Source organism: Chamaea fasciata, unplaced genomic scaffold (assembly GCF_029207755.1).
Source record: "Chamaea fasciata isolate MVZ Bird 193981 ecotype frontalis unplaced genomic scaffold, bChaFas1.0.hap1 SCAF_1, whole genome shotgun sequence".
Taxonomy (NCBI): Eukaryota; Metazoa; Chordata; class Aves; order Passeriformes; family Sylviidae; genus Chamaea; species Chamaea fasciata.
The window spans coordinates 8,252,546-8,279,744 of NW_027094086.1; the positions used below are offsets into that span (position 1 = coordinate 8,252,546).

The 27,199-nt window shown below is 39.8% G+C and overlaps 2 protein-coding genes across 2 annotated transcripts in view; one reads left to right on the forward strand and one right to left on the reverse strand.

The window, feature by feature from the left end:
* The window catches only part of TG (thyroglobulin), a 147,715-nt gene that overhangs the window by 35,267 nt on the left and 85,249 nt on the right, over positions 1-27,199 (reverse strand). The gene's annotated exons all lie outside the window — the stretch shown is intronic.
* Positions 1,971-26,088, forward strand: SLA (Src like adaptor). The gene is made up of 8 exons (XM_066175680.1): positions 1,971-2,135; positions 7,346-7,439; positions 13,408-13,507; positions 16,794-16,880; positions 18,216-18,319; positions 19,890-20,021; positions 21,926-22,058; positions 22,986-26,088. The coding sequence occupies exons 2-8, from the start codon at positions 7,379-7,381 to the stop codon at positions 23,203-23,205; spliced, it is 837 nt and encodes a 278-aa protein (XP_066031777.1). The 5' UTR covers positions 1,971-2,135; positions 7,346-7,378; the 3' UTR covers positions 23,206-26,088.

Sequence of the window (27,199 nt, forward strand, 5' to 3'; positions counted from 1 at the left end):
ACTGTAACAGGGAATGGTCAGGTCAGTCCAGCAATGGAAGGGGAGACTGAGAAAGAAGCGCTTTTCCCTCTGTAATTGTCTACTAGACTGCAATTTCCATATAAAAATGGGAGGAAGGCAAGGGTTCTCTCTCTTATATCAAAAATAACATTTTGAAGAAGGAAGATTTCTTTTTCATATATCAGCCTTTGTAAACCCCTCTTTGCTGACATCAGAGGCAGCCCTGCAAGGACAATGTTCCTCTCACAGTGACTCACAGAGTGCCTGTGTCAGGTTAGTGACCTGAATAACAGGATATGAATATTTCTAAGATGACATATAAAGCCCCACTTAATTCATACAAGCACTTTCTTCCATTTAGATGTAAACACTACCTTATCAATTATCCTCTTTGAAACAAGGTATTAGCTAAAAGCACCGAAAGGGTAAATCAGCTCTCATCATTGCACAAGAACAGACAGCCACCAGCAACAGGCAGAAGTGACACGGAAATGGAGAATTCTATCTACCACCCTCCACTGCAAACTCATCTGTTTCTCTACAAGCACAGTACAAAGTGTCTGAGATTTACTGTGTTTCCAGCAGATCATGTTCTTTCAAGCAAGTCCAACCTCTCCTTAAGTGTGATCAACCTCTCTGCTCAGTCTGAGACCTGTCCCATTCCCAAGTGCATCTCAGGAAGTAACCTTACTTCTTGTAAAGGCACAAAGACCATCAGAGGCAGCCTAAGGCTGAGTGTAGGGAGAAGGATTGGGAAAAAGCTCTGCCTCTGCCTATTCCCACATGCAGACATCCCCTAACCCATGATATTTGAGTAATTCCAAAGACACTGTTCATCAATTCAGTGAATGCCATTAATGGACATGCATGTCACATCCTTGTGATTTGAAGAAAGCAAGAAAGTCCTAAACAGTTAAAATACAACTGGCCAGGGTAACCATGGGGCTGTGCTATAGACTGATTAGTTTATCAAGCTCCCTAGTGCTTTCCTGTCCCTTTAAACTGAGGACTGCTGGTACAGCCCATCAGAAAGAATATTCTCCTGCAATTACCAAATTACCAATTTTTGCCACAGCTTTGGGGATTTGATTAGTGTTTCCTGGTTTCAATAACAGTTACACAACAGCTCCCACATAAGCATCTACTTGGAGCTACTCTGGTGTGAAATAGGAAATTGGCTTGGGCTTGTTGGGTTATTTTATTTTCTTTGGGTTTTTCAAGGGTTTTGTTTGTTGTTTTTGGGTTTCTTTAATTTTATTTTAGTTTCCTATTCTATGTTAGGGATATGAGTTTTTCAGATCCCATCTTGATTATAAAAGCAAAGGGCAAACCTTAATAAATCCTGTTGACTTCTATATTTATATCCACAGCATAATATTCTTCAGTGCCTTTAGTCAGGTTATTTAACAGGCCAGTATCTTGGTTCCTCCATCTCAGACACTGAGATGAGGAAGGTCCCGAGGCTCCTGCGTTTTTTACAGCTAATGTGAAAATGGGCTTCACAGACTGGCTTTCAATCCATATTTCTTCATTGCTGATCTTAAGCCTCAATTATTTGCAGACAGAGGTATTTTGGGGCACAGAGTGAAGTATAAAGCAAAGGCTGCATTCCTATTCAGACTCAGTAAGAGAGAAAAAAATGTTTTGTGCCTCTTCCTGTCTGCCAGAAGAAAAACAGCAAAAATGCATAAAAGAAAACAGTTGGGGAACGAGCATTACTGGATAAATAAATTCGGAAGAAGAAGAAAAAAAAATAAACCCCTTTTGTGTAAGTAATGTAAACTGGGTTATTTCCCTCATTTTTTATATCAGCTGAAACCAGCCCTGATGCAATACATTGAAAACCTCCCTGTTTTTCTCAGCCCATAGATAAAATGTGCCTTCAGTAGTGACTTGCAACAGGAACCTCATCTGTTGCAAACACTTTGAGCCTTCCTTATTTCTCAGAGAGGAAGTATGTGGCCTGTTTGGCAAATACTGCTCTACATGACAGCGTGAACTTCACAACACACTCATTCGCCCGGCTGCTCCTCGACTTGATCAGCTAAACCTTGCTGGCAGCATGAGAGCAGCACTATGACTACGGCTTTTTTCAGAAATACTGCAACCTGGAATGCCATGCCTAGCATTTAAAGGTAATCACTGCTGTGATATATTTTACATTATCTGCGTACGAGACCAAATGTTTCAATTTTACTTATATACAAGGGTATTCTATTTCATTAACAATGACAGTATTCAGACCATGGATTTCAAGTACCACCAAAGGCAGAAATAGAAGAGCCTGCCTTGATCCTTTACATAAGGAGTGGTACTAAAGGTAGACAGGACAAGGAGTATTTCTGCTGAAACCTAAGAGTAAGATAGATGCTTAGGACCTTATGCTAAAGCAAACTGCATTTCACTATAACCAAAATATGAGCCCACAGATTAGTGGGCTTTTTATTCAAAGTGTTAGAAGTGTGGATAGTGTGGTATTTCTGTGTTGTTTCATGTTTGCATGTGTCTGTGAATTACTTTGATGAGACTATTATGTTATTCTTTCTAAGTGCAAAGGTACAACTGCCTCAAAGCTGAAAAGATATTAATTTTGATTCATGATAAATTAAGGGAAATTCACGAAAATAATATACTGTTTCTGAAATCTAAGTTGTTTTGTTTTTTCTTTCTCCACAAGAAAAATAACAGGATGCCAGTGCTTTCATTTTCAAGCTAAATGAGATTCAGATATTACCTGTGAACTTTATTGAGAATTACATTGTAAGACCTTGGCAGTATAGATGTGAATATCAGGAAACAAAAAAAAATATGACATAGCATCTCAGGAATGATAAATGTTCTAATTTTACTAGTCTACAGTATTCCTTGTAGGGGGGGTTTATTCTTGTGCTTAACTTTCTTTTTTATTCCTCTTATTACTTTCATTTCTTCATATTAACTAATTCTTAATCATATTAAATATAACTTTGAAAAAGTTCTCATTAAGTAGCAGAACTTCTTTTGTTTCATGCTATTTAACTACTGCAGAAGTATATTTTCTCAGAGAACAAATTCTGCAAGAGGAAGTTATTGCTATATGTGCTGCACACAGGAATGGAAGGGGAAAATTGTACCACAGGTTTTGGGGGTCACACGATGTAGGTCAGTGGGATTCCAGTCTTGACAGGTGATGAATTCTTATCTGCTGAGAGTTCTGACAAATAGGACACAAAGCAGGACTGGGACTGTGGATGTTTCCTCACATTCCTTTTGGCAGCAAAGACCCCTAAGCCTCAACAGTTGTGTGTGCAAACAGCTATGAGACCACCTTTCCTTGGACACTATGTGCACAAGTGGAGAGGAGAAAGGACCAATGCTTGGAACAATGCAAATGTGATCTTAACAGTTAAAATCAATTTTCCACACAAGCCTGAGGAGGTGGCTGGTGATCAGGAGAGCTGCAGGTAGATTTTGGTTCCCAGCAGTTCCTCTGAGCTGAACAGCAGCTGCGCTCCATGCAGGGTTTGGGGTAGATAAGACACAGTGAGTTCAGAGTCTATAATTTCTCTCTAGCTCTTCCTACATCACCCCCAGTGAATTATTTTCTTTGCCATAGTTATCTACTCCTGTGATGGAAGGATGGCACTTATACTTGTATCCCAAACTCGGTCATCAAGTTTAGATATAAGGAACAAAGTTTTCATAATGAGGGGGATGAAACACAGGTTGCCCAAAGAGGTGTTAGATGCCCCATCCTTGTAAACACTCAAAGCCAGGTTGGACAGGGCTCTGAGCAACCTGATCTCATTGCAAATGTCCCTATCCATGGAGGGGGGGTTGGATTAGGTGGCATTTAAATGTCCCTTTCCAACCCAAATTATTCTATGATTCAATAACATCAAGTGAGACACAGTGCCTGGCGAAAATTTGCTATTTCAGAAGATTATAATCTATAAAACTGTTACTGCTCTTCTATTGATTTCAATGAAAAAATTGGTTCATGAGATCTTTAAAGCGTCCAGTAAGTCTAGTTTTGCAGTGTCTCAAAATTTCAGAAAACCACAAAAGAATTTGTCATGCGGCAATGGAATGGATTTGTACTGTGCTGACAATAACTGAACACAAGCACAAGCCACTTAAGCCATCAAGTTCTATCACTCCAGAGTAAAGCACACAATTGTTTTAGAAATATGAATAATTTGTACATTCTTACCCTAGAAACAGTGATATGCCATTTCCAGCAAACAAGTAGGAACAATTTTTGCCCGCTTTATTTCAAACAAAACTTCCATGTCCCATTTTCAGCATGTGAAGGTTGAGTCATACCTCAGAACATTCACTCCACCACCTTTGACTGGACTATAGGAACCTTTACTCTGCCCATATGCATAATGATGAGTGGTCTTAGTAATAAAACCTAGTCTGATGTCTCATTTTCCTTTTAGTCACTTTGGTTCAGTGAATTAACAGCAAGGGCCCAAGCTTTCCATTTTTTTTATTTTTACTGAGCACTTCTGCCATGAATCTGGGAGAGCATCCTGAACTCTCTGTCCCCTTCACAACTTTGTGCTACCAATGGCAGTGACAGTAAAAGAGCACGGAAAATGCAATGAGAAGCAGCAAACAGCCATGTTAATGACGATAAGGCCCAACACGTCACTGCTCCTCACTGTACTGAAAGTACTTTATAACATTTGTATTTTCCACAAGTCAGATTATTCCACATCTAAGGCAGCAGCATGGAGCTGCACATTGTGCCCTGATGACTCCAGAGGTCCTTTGAGAACAACAATTCCTGGTATGGCAGAAGGGAACCACGCTGGGCTCTGCAAAAAATACAAAGTAGGAACTTGCCTGTTGTCCAGTATTTGATCCCTCTGGATTTAACTGTGGTTTAATTGCAAACGACATATGAGCAACCCTATGGAAACACTTCAGGTATTTCTAAAGCAGCATTTAGAGTTTAGATCCATAAACACCATCTAGAAAAATGTAAGTGCCTTGATGAAATGTGCTGTATTTTTAGAAAGATTGAAAGTCTGAAGTAAAATTTTCCACCATGCACAAATATCACGTATCACTTTCCAAAGAGACTCAGGCACACCTGAAATTAGGAGTAGGAAAAAGGCCACTGGTCACAAGCCTGACACTTGTAAGAAGACTTGCTCTCCTGGCCCTCAAATAACAAAACCCAGCATTAAGTGGCACTCAGAGGAAGAAATCTTATTTTTACTTTTTTTTCAGACTTTTGGGACACAAAATTCAAGCAATTCTCATCTATATATCAATTGCATGCGTCAAAATTATAGATGGACATAAGATGCTCATGCTGTCATTCTTGCCATCTCTCTGGAATTGCATAACATTTTTGGTAACTGCAAGCCTAGATTCTATACACTGAGCAAGATTTGAGCTTCCCTTTTAAATTACTGCAAAAATGCATGTACCAGAGCACTGAGCTCAGCAGAGGTCATCAGTCCAGGTATTTATCTCACTTTCCTGGCTGGCAATTTCAACCCTGTTGAGCTCTCTATTGCTGTGCCCAGGAAATTTTTCTGGGTAATATGAAGATGAGCCATACACATCTATAATATCTGTAGCCAAAATACTGGCTGCACTACTCCTATGGGTTTCTCTCTTGTTCTTTATGGGAGACAAGTAAGAAAAATGTTCAACAAATTAAAAGTGGGTCTTACAGAAAAATACTCAAAGTTATATCAGAAAATTATGATCTTGAAAGCAGACATTGCCTGAAAAAGTGAATTCTGGCTTCAGATTTAGAAATGTAGGTACATTTACACGGAGAAGGATATTTTTTTGCTTTCTATCAAGAGACCCTGTTTTAAAATAAGAATACCCAAGTAGTTTATTTAAATATAACAGTGCTGTTTTATTCAGCTTCTAGACTTCTCCTATCTGGCAGCACCTTTTTGTTCTTGTGAAAGTAGGTTTCAGATTCTTGTCAGAGACACGGACACAGCTGCACCCTCCAGATGTGCCACAAACCAGTTGTGAGTGCATAAAGTAAAGGGGTAATGTGCTATTTGGGCATTGAAATAGAGAATTTTAGCAAAGAGCCTTTGGAAACAGCACTAAGAAGCTTGGAAAGCAGATGAGGTGGAGTCAAACTGTGCACTACCATCTGTTCTAGCACTGAGCTCCTTGCATTTGATAAGGGACGATTTTTCTTTCCTTAGAATGGCACTTTATTCTGTAGGATGTCTTCCTAAACTGTCTGTAAGATGTTAAAAATTATGGTATTAATCAACGTACTGAAATTCTGCCAATCTTATTCGAAGAGACAATTAGCAATAAAATCTTGCTGATGTCAGTGGTTCTACTTCTCAAGTTGAACATTTCTCCACCTGACCCTCATCAGCCTCTAGCCTGTGTAGGTGAAGAGCAGCACACCAAAGTCAGTAATCTTCTTTGAAATATTTAAGCTAGAAAAGCCCACAAGGTGCAGAATACTCACAAAATTCTGCTAGAGCTCCTGTTATTTTCACAGAGCAACAGTAAGAAAAATATTTTTAAAAAATAATTACTCATCAGCTGGTGGTGTTATTTTGCTTTAATGTACAGTTTTTAAATAGATATAGCTTTTTCTCTTCTGCCTCTGAAACAATACCATAGCATGATACACCTTACACATTCAAAATATTTATCTCTGTGTCCTCTGACAGAGAGAATTAGAATGGCTGCAGCAAAGCTATGAGAAGGAACTGCTCCTCTCACAGTATTTAGTTCCACAATTTTCTGATACTGTTTCATGTTCATCCACCAAATTTTTTTAAGATATCTGAAGAATTTGCACTGCTGACTTTATGCAGGAGGTTTGAGATGAAAAAAAATTTAGGCAAGGCGGTACTTAAAAAAAAAAAAGTTGCACAATTTGCTGAAGACACAATTGCATCAGAAAAAAGTCCAAACCTACCAAGCTGTGCTCTTTGTGTTCAGTAGTAAACCAACATATACACAGTGCTGAAAACCAGGGACATCAATCTATTCCGATCTTTTGTAGCCTCAGAACCCCAAATGCTGAAAAACCTTTTTTTATATGAAATGCCCATATGGGCATAGCTCTGCTGTTACTTCCTATTGTGCTGAGGTACTGGTAATGGAAACTTTTACTACATCATGTTCTTCTGAGCAACTTCCCTAGCTGTGGTTTTCTGCTATTCCCCTGATAAAAGTCCAAAAGTGGTGAGAGTTTAGCAAGTATGTAAAACTCTTGCATGAATTCGACACCAGAGTTCTCAAAAGCAAAACTGTACTAAATTGGAGACACCCAAACTAGGTCATTTCTCATCTGTTAGCACAGCAGGTGTTACTGTGATGTTAAATTTCAGTGTCTGCTTTGATTTAGTTCTGAAGAGCCTTGACGGAATTAGCAAGCACAATGGGAAATACTGTGAAAACTCCAAGAGCGTCTGAGGAAACAAACATGCCCAGCCAAACGGGTAAGCACTCACTTCATTCTTTTCAAGACAAAATGATGTTCATGATATATGATAGACTCAACCATGTGTCTTTCCTCACCCGCCTGACGAGAGCAGGCAAGCTCATGGCTGCTGTGGGAGAAGGAGGACATCCACTAGACTGAGCTTATATTTAGCTACGTTTTAGCTCATTTTCCAAGAAGCACTTTAATTAAAAACCTCAAATGTTAAATGTATTATTTGCTGGTGCTCCTTGAAAGATGTTTCTTCCAAATCAGAAAGCACTGAAACACTGCTTCAGAAACCAGGAATGCTGTGTTTTGACATAATTACATGTGATATTTTATACAAATTTATTCTTGAAATTTGGGGGTTCCTTCATTTAAACTTAAAAGTTTTAATGATTTATTGTATTGAACCTCATGTCCATCCACTGTCAGATAATTGCATTAACGGTAGCACACAGCCAACCTGTCACCAGATTTATCCATAAAGGCTATAGAGGAATACAAATTTCGCAGGGCAAGCTGCCAAAGAAGAGTATAACATCTGCCCTCTACATCCACACATGAATAAATCCAGTTGCAAATCTCTCCCTGCCACCTCTGTAGGCTGGTAGAGGTCATGCACCGAAGGAGGAAAGGAAAAGGGATTTGGTGATCAGCTACTACAAACTGTGAGTGGGTGGGTGGAGAACCAGTAGAGCCTCAGTCCTCAAGGTGCACTAACACCGACAGTTGGCACAAGAGCTGCAATAAATCACTCCCCAAAGGTAAAGAGGAAAAAGCAGTTTTGTTTTTTCCCTTTGGGTTTGGGGTGGGTTTTTTAAGTAGGGGGTTTTTTATGTTTGGATGGGTTTTGGGTTTGTGGGGGTTTTCTTGGTTGGCTTTTTTTTTTTTTTGGTGGTTTTGTTTTGGTTTGTTTTTTTTTTTTTTTGGTTGTTGTTGTTCTATTAATTTTGGGGTTTTTCCATGAAAGATTTTCGGATTGCTCATTATTATAAGGGTAGGGAATCAGCCTGGTTCCATTTTTGCTGCAAGGACACACAGCCCTGCTCACGGTATTTTTAGGAACTCCCTGAGATAGGCAGCCTTGCAGCCCTAGGTCCTAACACAGCAGAGTAGCAGAGACCAAACACTACTCAGCATATTACTTTCTTTCTTTTTTTTCTTTTTTCTTTTTTTTTTGGTGAAGAAGAGTGCCTTATGCTTATATTCCCAACAACTGCTGACACAAATACCACATACAAACACCAAAACAGAGACATGCACTCACTCAAAGCAGGACCTTGCTGATGGTTGCGACCAAGTTTGTACTGGTCCTGCACATGCTAAAAGTCAGGATTTACCAGGGCTAAAAACAACTGCAACCCTTTCTGTGATGGAAATAGAACATACCCCTAAAAGATAACACTGTAAACATTGATAGCACAGTGGGAAAATATCTATTTAGGAATTCAGGACTCAATTTACTTGAACTTTCCTACATAGCTAGCACATCTATAAAGGGGTGTTGTTAGTCCTACCTGACCTCTTGCTACCAGCTGGGGAGAGAACAAATCTTCTGTAGTTGCAGTGGCACCTGCCAAGGCTGTAGGGATGTTTCAGACACTCCCACAGCTGAAACTGCACCAGATACCCATGTTTAATCATCCAAAGGCAGGGGGTTTGTCACAAAAATGATCAGTGATGGAACACCTCTCCTATGAGAAAAGGTTGAGAGAGTTGGGGTTATTCAGCTTAGAGAAGACTCCAGGGAGACTTTATTGCAGTTCTCAATACTTAAAGAAGGCTTGTAAGATGGGGATGGACGTTTTACTAGGAATTGTTGTGACACAGCAAAGGATAGTGGTTTTAAGCTGATAGGGTAGATTTAGACTCGATATAAGGGAGATTTTTTTAATAATGAGGGTGGTGCCACATTAGACCAGGTTGCCCAGAGAGGTGGTAGATGCCCCATCTCTTGGAACTTTCAAGGTCAGCGTGGTTGGAGCTCTGAGCAACCTGATCCAATTGAAGATGTCCTCCATCATTTGAGAGGGTTGGACTAACAAGACCTTTAAAGGTCCCTTCCAAGTCAAACTATCCTATGATTCTAGGATTTATAAGCCTGAATAGCTCCTTGGATCCATTAATCTCTTAGTCTGGGTCAGACCAGCATCTTTCATAATGGCTTAGATGCTGCTAATGAAAGTTGGGAATACAAACATCAGTACTGTCATGCAAATCCAATGAAAAAAGACTTCTAAAAATTGACCTGGTACCAAAGTCTGTGTTGGGGTTCATCCAGTGAGTTTGTATCTTCCTGAGCAGATCCAAGTTCAAATCACATCACAAAACACAAAAGATTTTCACCAGGCCAGTAACATACTTAATTTAAATGAGGTGGAGGATCCAATCCATGGACTTCAATAGTTGAAACTGTTATTAAGAGAAGTAGGTTTGACACTGGCTCATTGCAGTGAGACTGAATAAAATGAAAGACTGAAACAGAGGGGAAAGAATGAAAGGAAAAAGAGAACGAAAACAACAAAACAACAAAAAACAACAAACAAAAGAAAAGACATAACTGCAGTCTGCAGATTTGATCTGCAGTGTGCATTGGACCCCTATGAGCCCCTTGTGCTGCCTGAAATTTGCACTGAAAGCAAAACCTCGTGCTTTCCTCCCCACCAGTGTGCCAGCCTTGGTCCTGAGAAAGAGAACAGTGTACAGGCTGTATTTCCCAAGGAGGCATTTGGACCCCAAAGATAACTGCACCCCATCTGCCTGCACACTGCACAGGCATTCCTGGCACAACCCAGGGACTGATGACAGAGTTAGCAGAGCAGTAAGGGGTCATCAAGGGTTGTGAGCCCCTCTCTGTCCTCCTTTGGGACCCTGAATCAAGGGTTAATCCTTTTGGGCTGCACCTGCACAGCTCTCAGTTCCCAAGCTGGCTGGTTTAGATCTAGCTTGGGTGCCAAAGTGTGACTCTGCAGCCACACCTTGTGGTACTGCACAGTTTCCCAGATGCACATGAGTGCCCTCCTTCACCCTCCCTAGTGCACCCTATGCCATAAATCATAATGTTTCTGCTGGTCAGTAGAGCTGGATGATGCATGGAGCTGAACTCCAAACAGTTCATTTCCACTCCAGACATGGACCACCTCAGTGCACAGCAGATTTTTGAGGATGATGAGCTGGATTGGACGCTCTGCCTATTCTCTTCTTACTCGCTTAAAAGGCTTCATAATCCATTCCTAATTATTAATTTGAAGGATACAATATTCAGTCCCACACTTTGCAAGACATGCGGGTGTGAGGACATCTAAAATTAGCATGCATTTCACATTCATTTCCTACTCCAAAAAAACCACCCAGAATTAACACCTGATGCAGTGGAAATGATTGTGCTTCGATCTTTCCACTCTAACTTTTGAGTTGTTCCGTTTCAGATGTAACCTACACTTGCACTGTGGAGGACAGTTTGTGTTAGATAAACTCAGGCAAATCTTTTTTCTTTTATATCTTGAAAGTGTGGGGAGCTCATAAGATCAAATCTATTAGATCACTGTGAAATTTAGGTGTGGAGAAAGTGTGTAATTTGTTTAGTTCCTGTTTCCAGGCTTTTGTGTTTGTAAGGAGCTGGTATGGGTTCTGTGAAATGCTGTACAGTGTGGTGGGGTTTTTTGCATGACCAAAAAACCCAGTGAGGTTTGACTTAAACACCAATCAAAACGAAGTGAAAATGGAGGGGGTTCATTCCTGTCCTTACACTTTAATATAACTGTATGTAGTTTAAGAGGAAACATTTGCACGGGCGTGGAAGATAAAACTCTGACATATTCCTTCCTTTTCAGAACTAAAAATAACCATGAAAAATTGAAACAAAAATGAATATAAATATGAAAGTGCAAGCAAAGTAACACAGGCCTTGCTAGAGTAGACAAAAAGTCACCATAATGAAATGCAAATGACAAATGCACAAGGAAGGAGAGCAGAAAAGCCCTTGTTTTCCACTCTTTTACTGTGAAAGCAGAATATTTATAAACTTTTTTTTAAAAAAAAAGCATTGCTAAAGGCATTGTCCTTAAGCTAAAAAACAATTCTATTCAATGCAGTATCACATGATGTTTTATAACCTGCAACAAGAAATTAAGTGATTTTTCCTCATTTTGCTATTTTTAAAATGCACCTTCTGGCCTGTACTTCTTCTAGTAGTCCTCGGTAATGACTTTGTTTGCCAAAAAAGGCTCAGTGCCAATGCTTAGGTGTTATTAGCCTCAGGTACTAAGTAGCTTCCTAGACAGGAAGGCATCACTAGATTTTCTGTGCTGAACAAGGAAGCCATCAAAGGCTCAGCACAGATTTTCTTCAGTAGGGTTGAACTAAGTGCATAATAAATTACATTAGACTAATCACAGTGGTTGGCTGAACTGGCCTAGTCCTGTTTAAGTCAGTGACACTAATCAACTAAGAAAATCATGGGAATAGCAATATTAAACACACTCTCAAAATAATCACAGAATGGTTTAGGTTGAAAGGGATCTAAAGATCATCCAAGACCATTCTCACTGCCATGGGCAGGGATGCCATCCAGCAGATCAAGTTGCTCAGACCCCATCCAACCTGGCCTTGAATACTTCCAGGGAGGGGGCAACTACAGCTTCTCTGGGTAACCTGTTGTGTTTCTTTTCTTCATGTTTCCTTCAGCCTTTTACCATTATCTCTGTGAGTTGTTTCTAAGGCCCTGAGACACATAGCTGAAAACACCAAGCATTAATTCAGAGTGTTGCACCTAAGTTTCCCTCAAAAGCTGTCTTCCTTAAAGAGAAGTTGGCAACAAATCTATATTAAATGAGAAAAAAATAACAAGATACAGATGCATTTCTATCTCTCTATCTAATTTATTTCTTTCCTACCCTGAATTCACACTCGTTTTTGCACATGTTGGGCTGCACAGAGTGGGAAGTATGGAGACCAAAAAACGTCTGCAAATGTAGTGCTAGATGGTGTTCCTAAGGATCGGGTTGCTGATCCTGGTGGAGGCAGAGGGAGACTGTGGAGGGTACTGAGATGTGCAGAGGAAAGGAACTGCTTCCAGAAGAAACACAGAGAGGACTTGTGACAAAGAGCTCAAAACACCCAGCATGGCACATTTCTGAATCTCCCAGCTGTCAGCATTTACTGGCCACCACAGATTCCAGCAGGATGAGGAACATTTCATATTTGATAGTCTCCGTCTTGTGTAAAGTGCTCCATCCCTCAGAAATGCAGAAGACTCAGCCTGTTCTACACAGGGTGTAAGTCCCAGATTCATCCCAGATGATGTAAAAGGTCTTCTCATCTCTCTGCTGACCTCTGCAAATTGTCATTGTACAATGGTTTCAACTTGAACACCCCTGTGCCTGTTTTCTTTCACTGAAGCTCTAGTACAGTCATGCAATGATGACAACAAAGTGCAGTGGCTGACCACCAAGCTCCTTTAGAAAGTGATGGAAATGGGCAATAAGGGCCACACTCTCATTGATCTTGATCTAAACTAATTTCATACCATTGAAAAGTATCAGTGGTGTAAAATTATGAAACAATTCAACATGTATCTTCCTTTTCTTAAATATAATGCTACCAAAAGTGTAGCTGGAGGCAATTAGAGACAGTGGCATTAATCAAACTGGGTTACTTCCTCAAACTATAAACAATTACTAACTTTTTTTTTTTTTAGTTTCAAACTGAGTATGTCCTTTAAATATGGTAATTGCTAGAAAAAGTGGTCTAAATTTAGTTGCTTGCAATTAACCACAACATTTTTAATTCTCGTATCTTCACAGTCCTCTTATAAATCTGTAGGCTCTTCTTTAGCTCCTTATGTTTATTAAGTGACATTTCAGAGGTTATTTTTTCCCATTTGAGCTACTACATAAAATCTATCATACTTAATGAAAAATCTATTTTTGTCTCAGAGCTCTACCTTTGCTTTAAGTGACCTTTTCTTTCTTCTTTCACAGGTCAGGAGAGTGACTTCCTTGCTGTTCTCTATGACTATCCTTCAGCAGACATAAGCCAACCCATATTTCATGTAGGGGAAAAACTACGTGTGCTATCAGAGTAAGTTGATGAATTCATTTTAAAATTAGGTTTTGTTACAACTGAAGCAAAGCTCTGTTTTATGCACCTGGCCCAAACTGGATGCAGTTCAACAAAATTAATTGAGTTCAGAATTTTCAGGAAAGAATGCTTAGCCATAGTGTAAATTTCCAACTATTTTAAGGATTTGGGATTATAGACTGTCCTTTGATCCACAGATTTCTCTTAGGTTTCTCAGGATGGATTCAGACTCTATTCTAAAATAAGACTCAGAACAATTCTGCTTTGAAGAATGATTATGAGAAAGTATTCCCCAAATGTAATGGAAAACAGAGTAATAGCCAAAACAGTCTGAATCACATAGAAAAGGAAAATCATTTTGGATTTCTTTATGTCAAGTGTGTCTGTCATTTTTGCTCTCACCCTTTTTAATTTAACGACTCTATTATGATTAGGTCTTAGAATTTCATCACGATTTAAGGCAAATGTAAAAACAATAAAAAGTGGGGGGGCATTATTTATTTTTCTATTTTTTAAATTGATTGCAGAATCGATTTTCTTATTGAGGAAAAAAAAGACAGATTTCTCAGCCAGTTCCACTCAAAAAAATTAAAGGGCCCCAGAAGTAAATAGGCTTAAGAGCACTAGTTCAGACTGACCTTAACCATAGTGCAATATTGCCAGACACAAGAATGAGCACATGCACAGAAAAACGGAAGCCAGCAGCTCTGATGCTCTTCTAGGCACAGCTTGTATCAGCTCACAGTGACCTCCTGGAAGTTACTCGGCCTCATAGCCACTATTTGCACTGCTCAAAATGAAATGAAAGATTTCATTTTTGCAGTTGGTGGAGCAGATGGATTCAATGGGAGACCAGACACATTCATAGCAGAGGAATCCTCGGAGGAATTCTAAAATAATTTTAAAAAATTCTCAACCAGACAGTCAAATGGCTGGAGCAGAGAAGTACTCAAGAGAAGCATCACGGATGACTGATGAATTCTCAGACTCCTCTCCAGGCCACCATGACCTGCAGTGGCCTTTGTCAGTCACAAGACACAGGCCTTAGCGGACCTTTGGTCTGACCCAGAATGGCTGCACTTATGCTCTGCTGACACAGTGCTTTCTCTGCCTCCCTGAACCTAAGGGTCCCAAGACTCAGACAACACCACCAGATAAATTATCTGCTGATGGAGAGCTCCTCTAAACCAGGGGCATTCTTCTCTGCTAGCTTCTAGCAACGTAAACCTTGCTGCAGTTTGCAGAACATACATGACATGGTACAACAACTGCTTTAGCTTGGAAATTTCAGCTTAAAGCCTAACTCTCAGATTCCATCAGTTACAGGCCCTCACACCACCACAGGACTCCCGATGCCCAAATCAATGGGAATTATATGTGTGGCATATTATATGTATACATGGTGCTGCAAAGTATAATCTACTGCAAGAACAGGCTTTGGCAGCAGAAGTTTTTGACACATTTGTCTGTTGTGCAGTGATCAAGGGCCTCTCCTGATGGATAAATTAGATCCAAGGCAAGCCTTGATGGGGACTTTCCTCTACTTATTTTGAATCATGAGCTTGCTCACAGAAAACAAGACAGTCCAGCGCTCTATGCAAACCACAGTGTCCTGGTGAAGGACCTGTTCTCCCCTACTGGGGTATGAGCTGATATCAGTAGGAATTGTTTGCCTGCAGCCTCTTCCTGCTCATAAGCTGTAATTCTTTTTCCAAAATCATTCAAAGAAGTAAAATACAGTAAAAAAGAAGAGTAGCATTGCATGACCAGAGCACAAGTCGCCACAGAGGAGTCAGCATTATCAGCAGCATGTACTGCTTTTACAACAGCAGCTTTTCAGCCTTTGACCAAAGTAATGACGTGTGGTGGCAATCAGCCCCACCAGTCCTACCAGGAACAGGACATATGGAACCTCCACAGGAAATGTAACTCCTCACAGATATTTATGACTGCTCTGTGTTGGCAGAACCACTGGCACAGTTTCTCACTCTACACATTGGCCAGGCACCTGTCATTACCAGATGAACTGCATTTGGCTGGCAGTAGTCAAACCAAATGTCCTCCAAGATTCACCCCAATCTACATAATTTCTGTAACTCCTGCCCCAGGAGAGATGTGCTGCTTTGGGACATTTAATCATCAGAGGGATTTTTCAGGGTTAGTAATATAAAAATTTGGAGGGAGAGAGATGACAAATCTCTCTGGTTTTGGTTTTTTCTTATTGCAATTCTTGGGTCTGTCTAGGAGGGCTCTGGGGAAAAAAAAGGACCAAAATAACCTAAATTTCTTATACATAAATTCATTTTATCTGGAAAACCAAACCCAAAACTTTTGGGGCCTTGAAATTTTCAGCTCTGAGCAGTAGATACTTTCCTTTTCCCTCAGCACAGACATTCTGGGCCATGATCCCAGCAGCTATAACTCATGATATTTAACCTAAGGGATTTCAAAACAGCTGTTTTAACACACACCGAGACTCTGATATGCAATCTAGACATTATTCTGGGAGCATTTTTATGAACATCCACAAAAACATTCAAACACAAGACACAGTTATTTGGATTCGAACTCTTAAAGTGAAGGTGCAGAGAACCCATCAGTCATCAGCATCCTTGCACTATGACTAAAGCTCTTCAGTGTCCCTGTGAAAATTCTTGGTACCCTGCATTTCTGAAGATATTCAAGAGTCAAAGCCAGAATTCAGTATCACAGCAATAACTTAAGATACATGGGGGGAAATACATACATCTGCAGCTTCAGTTACAAGGTCTATTTTATTGGAGTCTGGTTGCAACTCATGGAAGACAAGGAAAAGAGCAAACCACAAATCAGCTTCTGTTGGACTGACAGCCTGTTCCCAAGAAGACAGGCTCCATTTCCCAGGAACCTCTACCCTGGTGTTACAGGGCTGACCAGACATAACACACTCAGCTGTAAACTGAATATCCTGGACACCAGTACAAGTCTAGCTGTGGGAAGGCAGAGCACAGCATGGTTTAACCACTGAGTATTTATCCTTCTTCTTTCAACTACAGAAAAATATTTTATTACTTACGTAATTTAAATGGAACAAATGTAGTTTATTTCTGTGTCCAAATTCAATTCTCAAGCAGGTTTAGAAATGGAACTACTCTAAATGAAACCAAACAGGGTTCCTTTCTGAATACATAGTTTCAGAAGCACACATAGAAGGCTACAGGCTAATTTGTATATCTTTACTAACTTCAAAGTGATGAGAAGATCTGAAAATACATCTGAAAATATCCCTTCTCTTGCTTTCACACAGTGAAGGAGGCTGGTGGAGAGTCCATTCCCTTACAACAGGTCGAGAAAACTATATTCCAGGAAAATACGTAGCAAAAGTTTATCACGGGTAAGTAAGTGCATTTCCATAGCCTTTCAACACCACATTTTTACATATTCTCCTCTGATTACTGAGTTGTAGTCCAAATAATGCCAATAGTAACTTGACAGAAAGAAATTTTATTTATTGACAGTCTAAAATACATCTTTTTAAAACTGAGAACCTCAAATCCACACATAAATTCAGACTAAGTGAAAAGGAAAATCCTTCTTTTAAATGCTAGAAAGCACCAAAACCACCTCAAATTGCATATAAGATATTTACTATACATCTGTTGCATGGACTGATCTCTAACTCTAAAGACATTAATGAAGAGAGCCTATTTAGAATGGATTTTTAATATTTATATAGAGTAAAATTTTAGCTAGGTTTGCTCATGGAAAACAGGCCAAAAAGAACAAATAGAAATGCTAATAAGTCATACAAGAATGTAAACATTCTCACTGGAAGAACTAAGGAAGTTTCAGACATTTCTTGTTGCCATAGACACCACCCAGAAAAAAAAACCCAAAAAACATTAAAACACACACTTAAAAGCTTTATGGCAAATGTTTTAATACCTGATTAATTTTAAGGATATGAACTGTGAATGTCACTGTGAACTATGCAAGTGCTTAAATTTTAACATGCTTTTACATCCTCCTGAAACAGCGATGCTTTCCCGAAGGCAGGGCACAGATGTGGGGTAATGGAAGCTACTGTCTGCAACTTCAATGACAGCAGACTGGATCAAACACATGAGAATAACTTTAAAAGAGAATGCCAGTAACTCTAGAACAGCTGAGCAAGCCCAGATGTGTGGTGAGACACTGGCTGTGGCAAAACACGGCAGTGCACCAAGTTATGGTGAAAATTTGTAGGACTAATTCTACTTTCCCTTATCCACAAAGCCTATTAACCTAAATGGTTGGACCGTTCCCTGTAAGAAGCAAAATAATTGTAACTTATTTGGGGTTTATTTATGATACAATTTGGGGTTAACAAAAGTGGTTTAAATGAAAAAGGGAGATTTAACTAATACCACAGATGTCATCAATATACCACAGGAATCTGTCCCCAGCAATAGAGATCAAAGCAGCTCAAAAAGATTTGTTTTCTCTAATAAGTCCAAACATTATTACTCTTCTCTTAACCTCACAAAGGTTAATGGAATTCAAAACTAGCAAAATTTTCTCCACAAACTGAGGAAATATGCCTGAACATAGTTGAGAGAATAACTACAGAAAGCCACAGTGTTGTTTTTGCAGTCACTTTTCCTGGCTAATGCAGCACTTTCACAGCCACATGCTGCTCACTGTTTCAATGGTGTCCAGATTTCAGAATTTGTTTTTTCCTGCTTCACAGCTGGTTATTTGAAGGGGTGGGAAGAGAAAAAGCAGAGGAACTTCTACAGCTACCCAACACCAAGGTTGGCTCCTTCATGATCAGAGAGAGTGAAACTAGGAAAGGTGAGACAATACAGATTTTCTTTTTCCCCTCTTGATTTCAGGCATTAACAGTTTCACAGCTCTTTAATTCACTCCCTTCTCCGGCTTCATATGGATCAGTCCAAAACCAGAAAAGATATATAATGGGAAGGCAAAGGCACCCAGTGCAGTGTGCCAGCCTTTACTAGCCACCTACTGGAAACAGGGTTATTGATGGCCATGGAAAGTTCCACAGGCATCAGCACAAACAAGACACAGTTGTTTAAACACTATTATTTACTTTGGTTGCATGCAAACCTTGTGAGGCAGTGGGACTTTCAATGAAGGAAAAGTCACAGCTTTGCCTTGGTCCACAAAAGATTGATTCAAGAAGTTGTAAGATGAACACCAAGTAGTGGGGGTAGTGGATAAGCGTGTTTACTACATAAAGGAGGGAGATCTTTTATCTATTTTAAAAAATGACTGGCCTTCAATTTTATTTCCTTCCTTTTGCTACATGGGAATTATGCTGCACCAACTTTATATGTTATTTTCTTCAATGGGTACATAGAAACAGAATCATAGAATGTCCTGAGTTGGAAGGGACCCACAGGGATCACTGAGTCCAACTCCCAGCCCTGCACAGGACCACTCCAACAATCCCACCATGTGCCTGAGAGCATTGTCTAAACACTTCCTGAACTCCATCAGGTTTGGTGCTGTGACAACCCCCCTGGGGAGCCTGTTCCAGTGCCCAACCACCCTCTGGGAGAAAAACCTTTTCCTGCTATCCAACCTAAACCTCCTCTGACACAACTTCAGGCCATTCCCTTGGGTCCTGCCACTGGTCACCAGAGAAAAGAGACCCATGTCTGCCCCTCCTGAGGGAGCTGAACACAGAAATAAGGTCTCCTCTCAGTCTGCTCTTCTCCAGGTTGAACAAATCTCCCATCTGCAACGTGCTGTCTTCCTTTTCTGAAGCAGCAGAACACATTCTATCATGATACTACAGATAAACAGGAATAATACCTCATCTGTTCTGACCTCTTGCATATCACAGGCCAATTACTTTCTTAATATCTATACTAAATTCAAAGAAATTTAGGATTGGCATTCAGACCTTGCCAATAAATGTTGCAGAACAGTTCTAAACAAAGAAACAGAAAAATCTAAGTGGCCATCTCCTGCTATGACCCCATTATCAGGTCTCAGCTACTACATTACCCGAGGCTGACTAAATCAGAACACCAGCCTGTGAGTCTGGTCTCCCTAGTCAGTGGAAGGCAAATAACTTCTGTAAAGGTCCATTTCCTTTATGCCATTTCAAAAGTTCCCATGCCAGTAATAATAAAGGAAAGGCACACCAGAAATTTAAATTCAACCAAAATCTCAGGTCATGTTGTGATAGATAGAGAGATAGAGACATAGATTGAGAGATAGAGAGATAGAGAGACAGAGATAGAGAGTATAAGATGGCCACTCAGGTTTTATCAGCTCTTTCTGAGATGTTTTGAGTCATGGCACCACATCTTACAGATACACTATTCTGCTACAGATACCCAATCAGAACTGTAGCCCTACTTTAGTGTAATTAGTTCTTCTCTCTCTCCAGGGTTATACTCCCTGTCAGTGAGGCACAGGCAAGTGAAACATTACAGGATCTTCCGCCTCCCAAACAACTGGTATTACATCTCTCCACGACAAACCTTCCAGTGCCTTGAAGACCTTGTCAATCACTACTCAGGTAAAAATAAGTGCAGAAAAAACATATTTTCCACTGGCAACTGTAAAAAAACTATCAATTAAAGGTCCAAAACAATAAGTTTTGCCTATGTCCAAGACGTGCAAATTCTGCCACAGAACAAGCAATGGGAAAAGTTTAGGTTTATTTATTTTTCTTTATTTTTCATCCTAAATAAAAAAATGCTGCCTTTAACAGTATAACTGAAATTAATACAAGGACTCAGCTAAATAAAGCCAGATGGTTTCTGTCTGTATTGATGTTTTGCATGATATTGTATAGCCATGTCAAGAACACTGTTTGTCTAGTGGTTTCCTAGGGAACTTCCAAATGCAGTTTGGAAGTCAGCACAGGTCAGGGATGCCCAGCCCCTCTCAGAGCACAGCTGAAGTCAAAGTGTGAGCATACAAAAGTGTTCAGCTGTTCAGAAGTCATGCATCCATAGTTCTGGGTTCCAGAGACAGACTGCAAATCCTGGCTGACTCTTTGCCAAAATGAAGATGTCTACCATTCATTTATTTGCCATTTAGGCAGGCAGACAGGTTCAGGGCATGCAACACCAGATTCTCTACTCACGTTTCCTTAAAGAACCACTACAGCACACAACCTTATCCGCAGCAGAAAATTTTCAGAAAAGTTGTAAGCATCTTCCCTATCACTTTAGAAGAAGCCTATGGCAGGAATTTATCAGCAGTATTTATATCAAGAGGCTCAAGCTGTTGGCTCATTTGCAGAGTCAGCTGTCACTATTATTAATATCAGTCCAGTGCATGACACCTTTTTCAATGAGAGTTTTCCACATTTATGGCAATTCAACCTGTGTCAGAAAGGTAACTTGACAACCGACACAGTTAAGTGGCAGCAGTTACCATGCATCCTAATGAGAACATTCTAAAATGAGGAAGGAAATTTTAAAAAACTAATTGCCTAAAAGTTACAAGAGAACAATAGGTTCTGTGCTTTAACAGGCAATGGGTACTCTGTAATTTTAAAAGTGTGAAGTTACCATACCTAAGTATTTCACAGTAAAAAGAAAAAATGTGATGGCCAAAGAGTACACTGATAAATTGAGGAGAAAAGTCATTCAAATTCAAAACAACCAAATGAAACTTTCCAATGATATAAAGAGAGGAGGAAGAATTTGGACAGCAGATATATATGTATTTACATGTTAGCTAGTTGACACCTTTCACCATTTAGAAAGAAGGAAACAATCAAGGCCTAAAATCTGGGCTGGGGCAGAACCCAAAACTTGTAACAATTAACATTTTTACTTGGATTATAGGTGTAAGAGGAGACATAGTTAGATTTAGGTCTCCTCCCTACCATGAGAAGATACAGGATCTCACCCTGAAATAAGATTCAGAGTTGTAGAACAGCAGCATTTAGCCATGATGTTCTCTACTTGCCAAAAGAATATCTTTTGTGATGTTCCTAGTGGAGCAAGAAGAGAGTAGAGCACAGAAACACTGATGAAAGTAACATGTGAACCTCAATTCATTCCACAGTCATGTTCCACAGAAGAGTAGGTATGCACACAATCCAATCTGATATTTTTTACATCATAGCTGAGATAATAGGAGGCAAAGCAGAACTCACTGAGGGCTCAGGAAAATTAGGTTTAAGTTTCTGCTCTGTCATAGAATTCCTTCTAGCCTTTGAGCAAGTCACTTTGTCCTCCTGTGTCTCAGTTCCTCACATGTACTGTATGAAACATACCCAACGAAAAATTAAAAGGCAAAGGTATAAGGAAAGGAAAAAATTAGGCCTGTGTCACTGTGTTCTTGCTGAGAAAACACAATTTTTGACTGCAACTGTTGAGTCTAAAACTGTTTATTTGAACATGCACCAGGGGAAGAAAACAGTAACCAAAGATTAACTGTCTGTGTATTCATTTTCTTGTTCAGAAGTTGCTGATGGTCTCTGCTGTGTCCTTACAACACCTTGTCTCACCCAGTGCACTAACAACAACACTGTGATGAATCCAGTTCCTCCTGTGGTGATGCGGAATAAAAATTTCAACTGGAGAAACATTCACAGGTACCACATTCAACACAGGCTGCCAGAAACAACAGGGGTGTTTCCCAGCCGTGGATATACTTGCACTTGCAACACAGAAGACATAGCTATTTATTTCCTTCTCCTGAAAACAGTTTTAAAGCTTGGACAATCTGACATCAAGCTCACTCATGAAAACTGAATGCCCAGCCCTGTAACTGATAATCTAGGTTTAACTTTGAAAGAAAATACAGATAGCATTCAATAATTTCCCCTATCCAGCTACCCATGTGCTCAGCCCCTTTGGGACTCCTGAGTCCTTTCAGCAAGAGGCAGGAGTAAGAGCTGGGTCACACAGCCCAGTGACATCCAGCCCTGTTGATCCACCCCCACTGATGTGCAGTGGTTCCCATGTGAGCCATGGCAGGCAGAAGTGGCTCCCCTTTTTTCACACACCCAGGAAGCAGCACATTGTCCAAGAATAAACCTTTCTTGTTGTGTCTCTCTCAACACACAGCCCAGTTCAGGAGATTTCTAATATCACAACTGCCACAAGAGAAAGTAGGTCAGGTTTCAGAAGCTGGGGAAACAACCACCTTCAGAAATAAAAGCACCTTAGCACCTTTTACTTTTGAAGGGTGAATTTCCCTTCACTACTCTTCCTTCACAAAATATTCCTGTGCTTATGAAAGCAAGAAAATTTTGTGCAGTATTGACGTAATTTTCCCTACAGATTAAGAAGAGAATATAGATGATACTTCCTTTTCAAGTGCCAAAAAATATTTATATATTACTGTTGTACTGTTTTTTTTGAGAAATGCTAAGCAACAGAAATGCTTGACGATTTATGAGGCAGAAATGTTTTTTATACAACAAAAATAACATTATTAGGTTTAAAAACTGTTAATACTATCTCAAGGGGCTCAGTCCAAGTAGCTGAAATGGTAACAAAATTTTATTCTTTTAAAGGCTGGAGGTGACTGAAGATACCAAAAGCACCCTGGCAGCAATGGATGACTCTTGCCTCAGCTATGGCCTCAGGGAAAGCATCGCTTCCTACCTCTCCCTTACTGAGGATGACAACACTTCTTTTGCAAGCGCCAGAAAGAAGAAATCCCAATCTCTCATATACACAGGGAGCAAACGTAAGAGTGCCCTTCACCTGCCACATACATACTATGATGACTAAATATAGGACAAACAGGAAAAAGCCACAAACTGACGAGTTAAAAGAGAAACCAGAGCATCCTGTGGTCCTGCTGTCCTTCTGCATCTGAGAAATACAATCAACTAAGCTGGTGACCCAAACACCAGCAGTGCTTCTGCATTTCCTCTTCTGAAAATTAACCAGAGACCTTCTCAAGGGTGCTATCTCAGCCACGGCATATGTTGGGAATGTCCCAGTGCACCAGAACTGGTTCTCAAGCAGGATGAACTGAGACAGACTCTAAGACAAAAGCCAAGTGGTGCAGGTGACTCACCAGCAGGGACAATGCCCAGCATTGTACAGACGTGACTGCACAGGGAAGGACTAACTGCAGCTCAAGAACTTAAATTAAATCTTTCTCTGGTTTTCTCCACAAGGCTGAAAACCTTCTCTACAGAACCTATCTACACTGAAAAAAGGAGCATTTTTCTTCTCAAGATAGACTCAATGGACTCAATGGACTTATCTATTGTCATCAAGGATGGGTCAGAGAGATATCAATAACCCAAGTATCTAACATCTGGCATCCAAGAAACACCTTAATCTAGTGACTCCATACTTATTTTTTAGGAGAAAAAATTAGAATCACTGACTTTACAAGTAGCATTTAATTCACTTTCTGGCAATGGCCTGCAGTGTCATAACATAGTCACAAAATTAAGAACAGGCTTAATTCATCGAGAAAAGCAGGTCCTGCTTATACCTGAGATGGGGGTTCAGACATATCCAAACATGTAACTGAGCTGCTTATAGTAAAGCAGAAAAAAGGTTTAATTAAACAAAGGGGTGTTTAATTAAACAAAAGGGTGTTTAATTAAAAAGTAAGATGTGATAATACTGTGCCTAACTGCAAAGGTTGGCTTGCAAACCTTTTACATGTACAGGGAGATATTTTAACTTTGACTTCTGAAGTCAGCCACTTATTTATGTATAATATTTATATTAATAGCAGTTTTTAAAATAATTAAACTAAGGGAACAAATCAGTAACAGTGGATGTTAGAGATTTTTTCCTAATTTCTTGCCTGACGAGAGTTCTGTCAAATAGTAATTATACTTTCCATCAAACCACTTAAGAATTAGAGGGTTTTCTGAAATTTCATTTATTTTTTACAGGCATGTACCATTTTCTAAGTGATAAAAGAACGAGTTACATTTTCCTTTGAAACTGCTTGTGATTGCTTTCTAAACTAAGCAATCACTCTTGTCTGAGTGTGTAAAATGCTGCAATCTATACTCTCAAGCTGAGAAAGTTTCAATCCAATATTCTCTTGTACCTTTTTGCACAGATTTGAATAATGAAGGTTTGGAGAAATGGAAAATTGGAGATATATGTGCATATATATATGTATGTATGTAAATATTTTATACATATATATATAAAAACACCTCTTAGGACAAACCCTTGTGCTTTTTAGATCTTGTATCAGGTCATCTGCACTAGCAAGAAAGGTTCAGAGATCAAAATATTTCACAGCCTGTTTAAACATATTTCAGGACTTAAAGGATGAATGTAATTTGGCTGGTAAACATTGAACTCCAAAACGCAAAACACACTCAGGAACTCTAGGCATTTATATAATCAAATGACTGTTACTGATAATCAATACATTACGGTGACCGCATTTTATCCATGAAATGTATGTGAGGAACATTCCAGATTTCTAAGTAATGACTTGTATTTATTCATTAAAATAATATTCAGTAGTTACTTTGTGTTGCTTTTAGAAAATGGAAAACCTGGTATGCAACTAGTGCAAGCACCCAGCCTTGCAATGCCAGTGCCAGAAGTTATCTTGGATGGAAGGTGACAAAAAGAATCCCAGAACCCACACAAGTGGCAGCACTCGGACATGCTCTTTGAGAAGGGGATAAGATGTTCTCACATTGACAGTTCAACAATCACAGACCAGTTCAGCTTGGAAAGGACCCCCAGGGATCCTCTGATCCAACCCCTCCCTGTTCCACCAGGGCCACCTTGAGCCATTTGCCCAGGACCATGTCCAGAGAGCTTTGGAATATCTCCAGGGATGGAGACTCCACAACCTCTCTGGGTGACCTATGCAGACACTCTGCCATCCTCACAGTAATGACATGATAAAGCGACAAAAACTAGCTAAATGTGCCATAGAGATGGCCGGATTTCACAGATGGTTATGGAGAAATTCTGTGGGGTCTGGCCATTTTTACAATTAACTGAAAGACTTTATTGGGGACCTTTTGGGAAACATGAGCTAGCAAGGGATGAAAGACCCCAGGTGATTTTAGACAAATCTGACATTACCTATGAAATGGTATCAGAAGTACAACATATGGGTAGGGATGTAGAAAAACTGGTATCATGAAAAAAAGGAACCAAAAGAGGCAGCTGGTTTGTTTGAGAGGGGATGAGACTGGTAAAGGGAGGGAAAAAGGAGATGGGAAACGAGGGAATAAAGTAGCTAATTACCAGGATCAGGGATATTTAGGGTCCATAACAGAGAGCCCTGTACCTGACTGCAGTAGAAGAGCAATAAACCTTCTCTTTCCGCTATTGTCTGATCTGCTTTCATGGCCAGGAGGGATCTGGTGTCTTTCCCTGCGCTGGGTGGAAAAGGCTGGAAGCTGCCCTTGACACCCACCAGGAATGCTTGGAGAGGGCACCCAACACAGCTGCCCTCTGCAGCCTCCTGCAATCCGAAGCATTGATCCAGTCATCTACACCAAAACTGTACTGGTAAATTAATTGAGTGATCAAAATATGAAGTCAAATGCCAGGCTAATGCTCTTAAACCATTTAAAACAAGACCATAATCACCGATACCACTTACTTCTAATCATACCACTGAAAGATGAAATAAATTCTAAAAACTCGCCATGATAATTTTGCACTGATTTTGTACCATCTGCTTTCAGATTTGTTCCGAACGAAAGGTCTTATAGGGCAGACACAGGAAACTCAAAAGCATTTTGCTATTTCAGGTGCACAATTTCTAGTCAAGAAAGTTTTATGCACCACTCCTCTCTGCATGCTCAGGAACAGCATGATTTTATCATTCTTAACAAACACAGAAAAAAGGAGCACAAAGCTGACTTCTGCAGAAGAGCTCTATTGCTTCATTGAGGGATTTTCCCTCAGGAAAGGTATATCTGGTATATATTCTCAGTTTCATGATTCTAGTCTGTGTGCACCTCCTTCCTTACAGTAAAATTAAAAGTACTCAACAGTTTTGATGTCTTTGAACAAAAACAAGACACATCCCTTTACAGGAGATGTAAGTGAAAAACCAACTCTGGCACCACTTAAGACAGCAAGTATATTTTTAAGCTCCAAGCTACTGCTATTGTTGCTTGCTCTTCATTTTGTCAGTGTATTTCACAAGAGCACTAAATCCACTATGAGGTAGTCAGGATAAATAATTAACACTACTCTGAAACTGGAAATTAACACTACTCTCAACTCAGTGGAGATGCTGCTTTTGCCAAGACAGTGGTCTGCACATTCCCAGGAAAAACAAAATGATAGAAACACTAGAAAAGTGGGAAGAATTGGTGCATCTGTCTGCTCACTTCACTTGCTTCTCTTTTCCATTATTCAGTGTTCTCCTGTAGGAGAAAGAATGAGTTTAAACTTTTTTTTTTTTATAAAAGAAAATGTATAATGTGGAACTACCCTCCAGAAGCAAAAATAAGCAAAGAGGTCCCTTGCATTTCCCTTCCCTAAGTGGCCCAGCTGTTAAATTGCATTGTGTCCTGACACAGTTTTCAGTGGGTCCCATCTTCAGCCATGTTGGTAAAGGGTTTGTGACTTCAAAGTAGGAGGAAACAGAGAGAAAAGAACTCTGGGTCTGCTAGCAAATTGAATTCTATGTCAAGAGCTGACTAAAAATCTAGGAACTGTGTGAGGAATTATCTGATAATGACACAAAAAACCCAATTAATAAGCAATGAGCAGAAATTTTCAGAAATTTCCCTTGCCTTCTCCACTAGAGTGATGC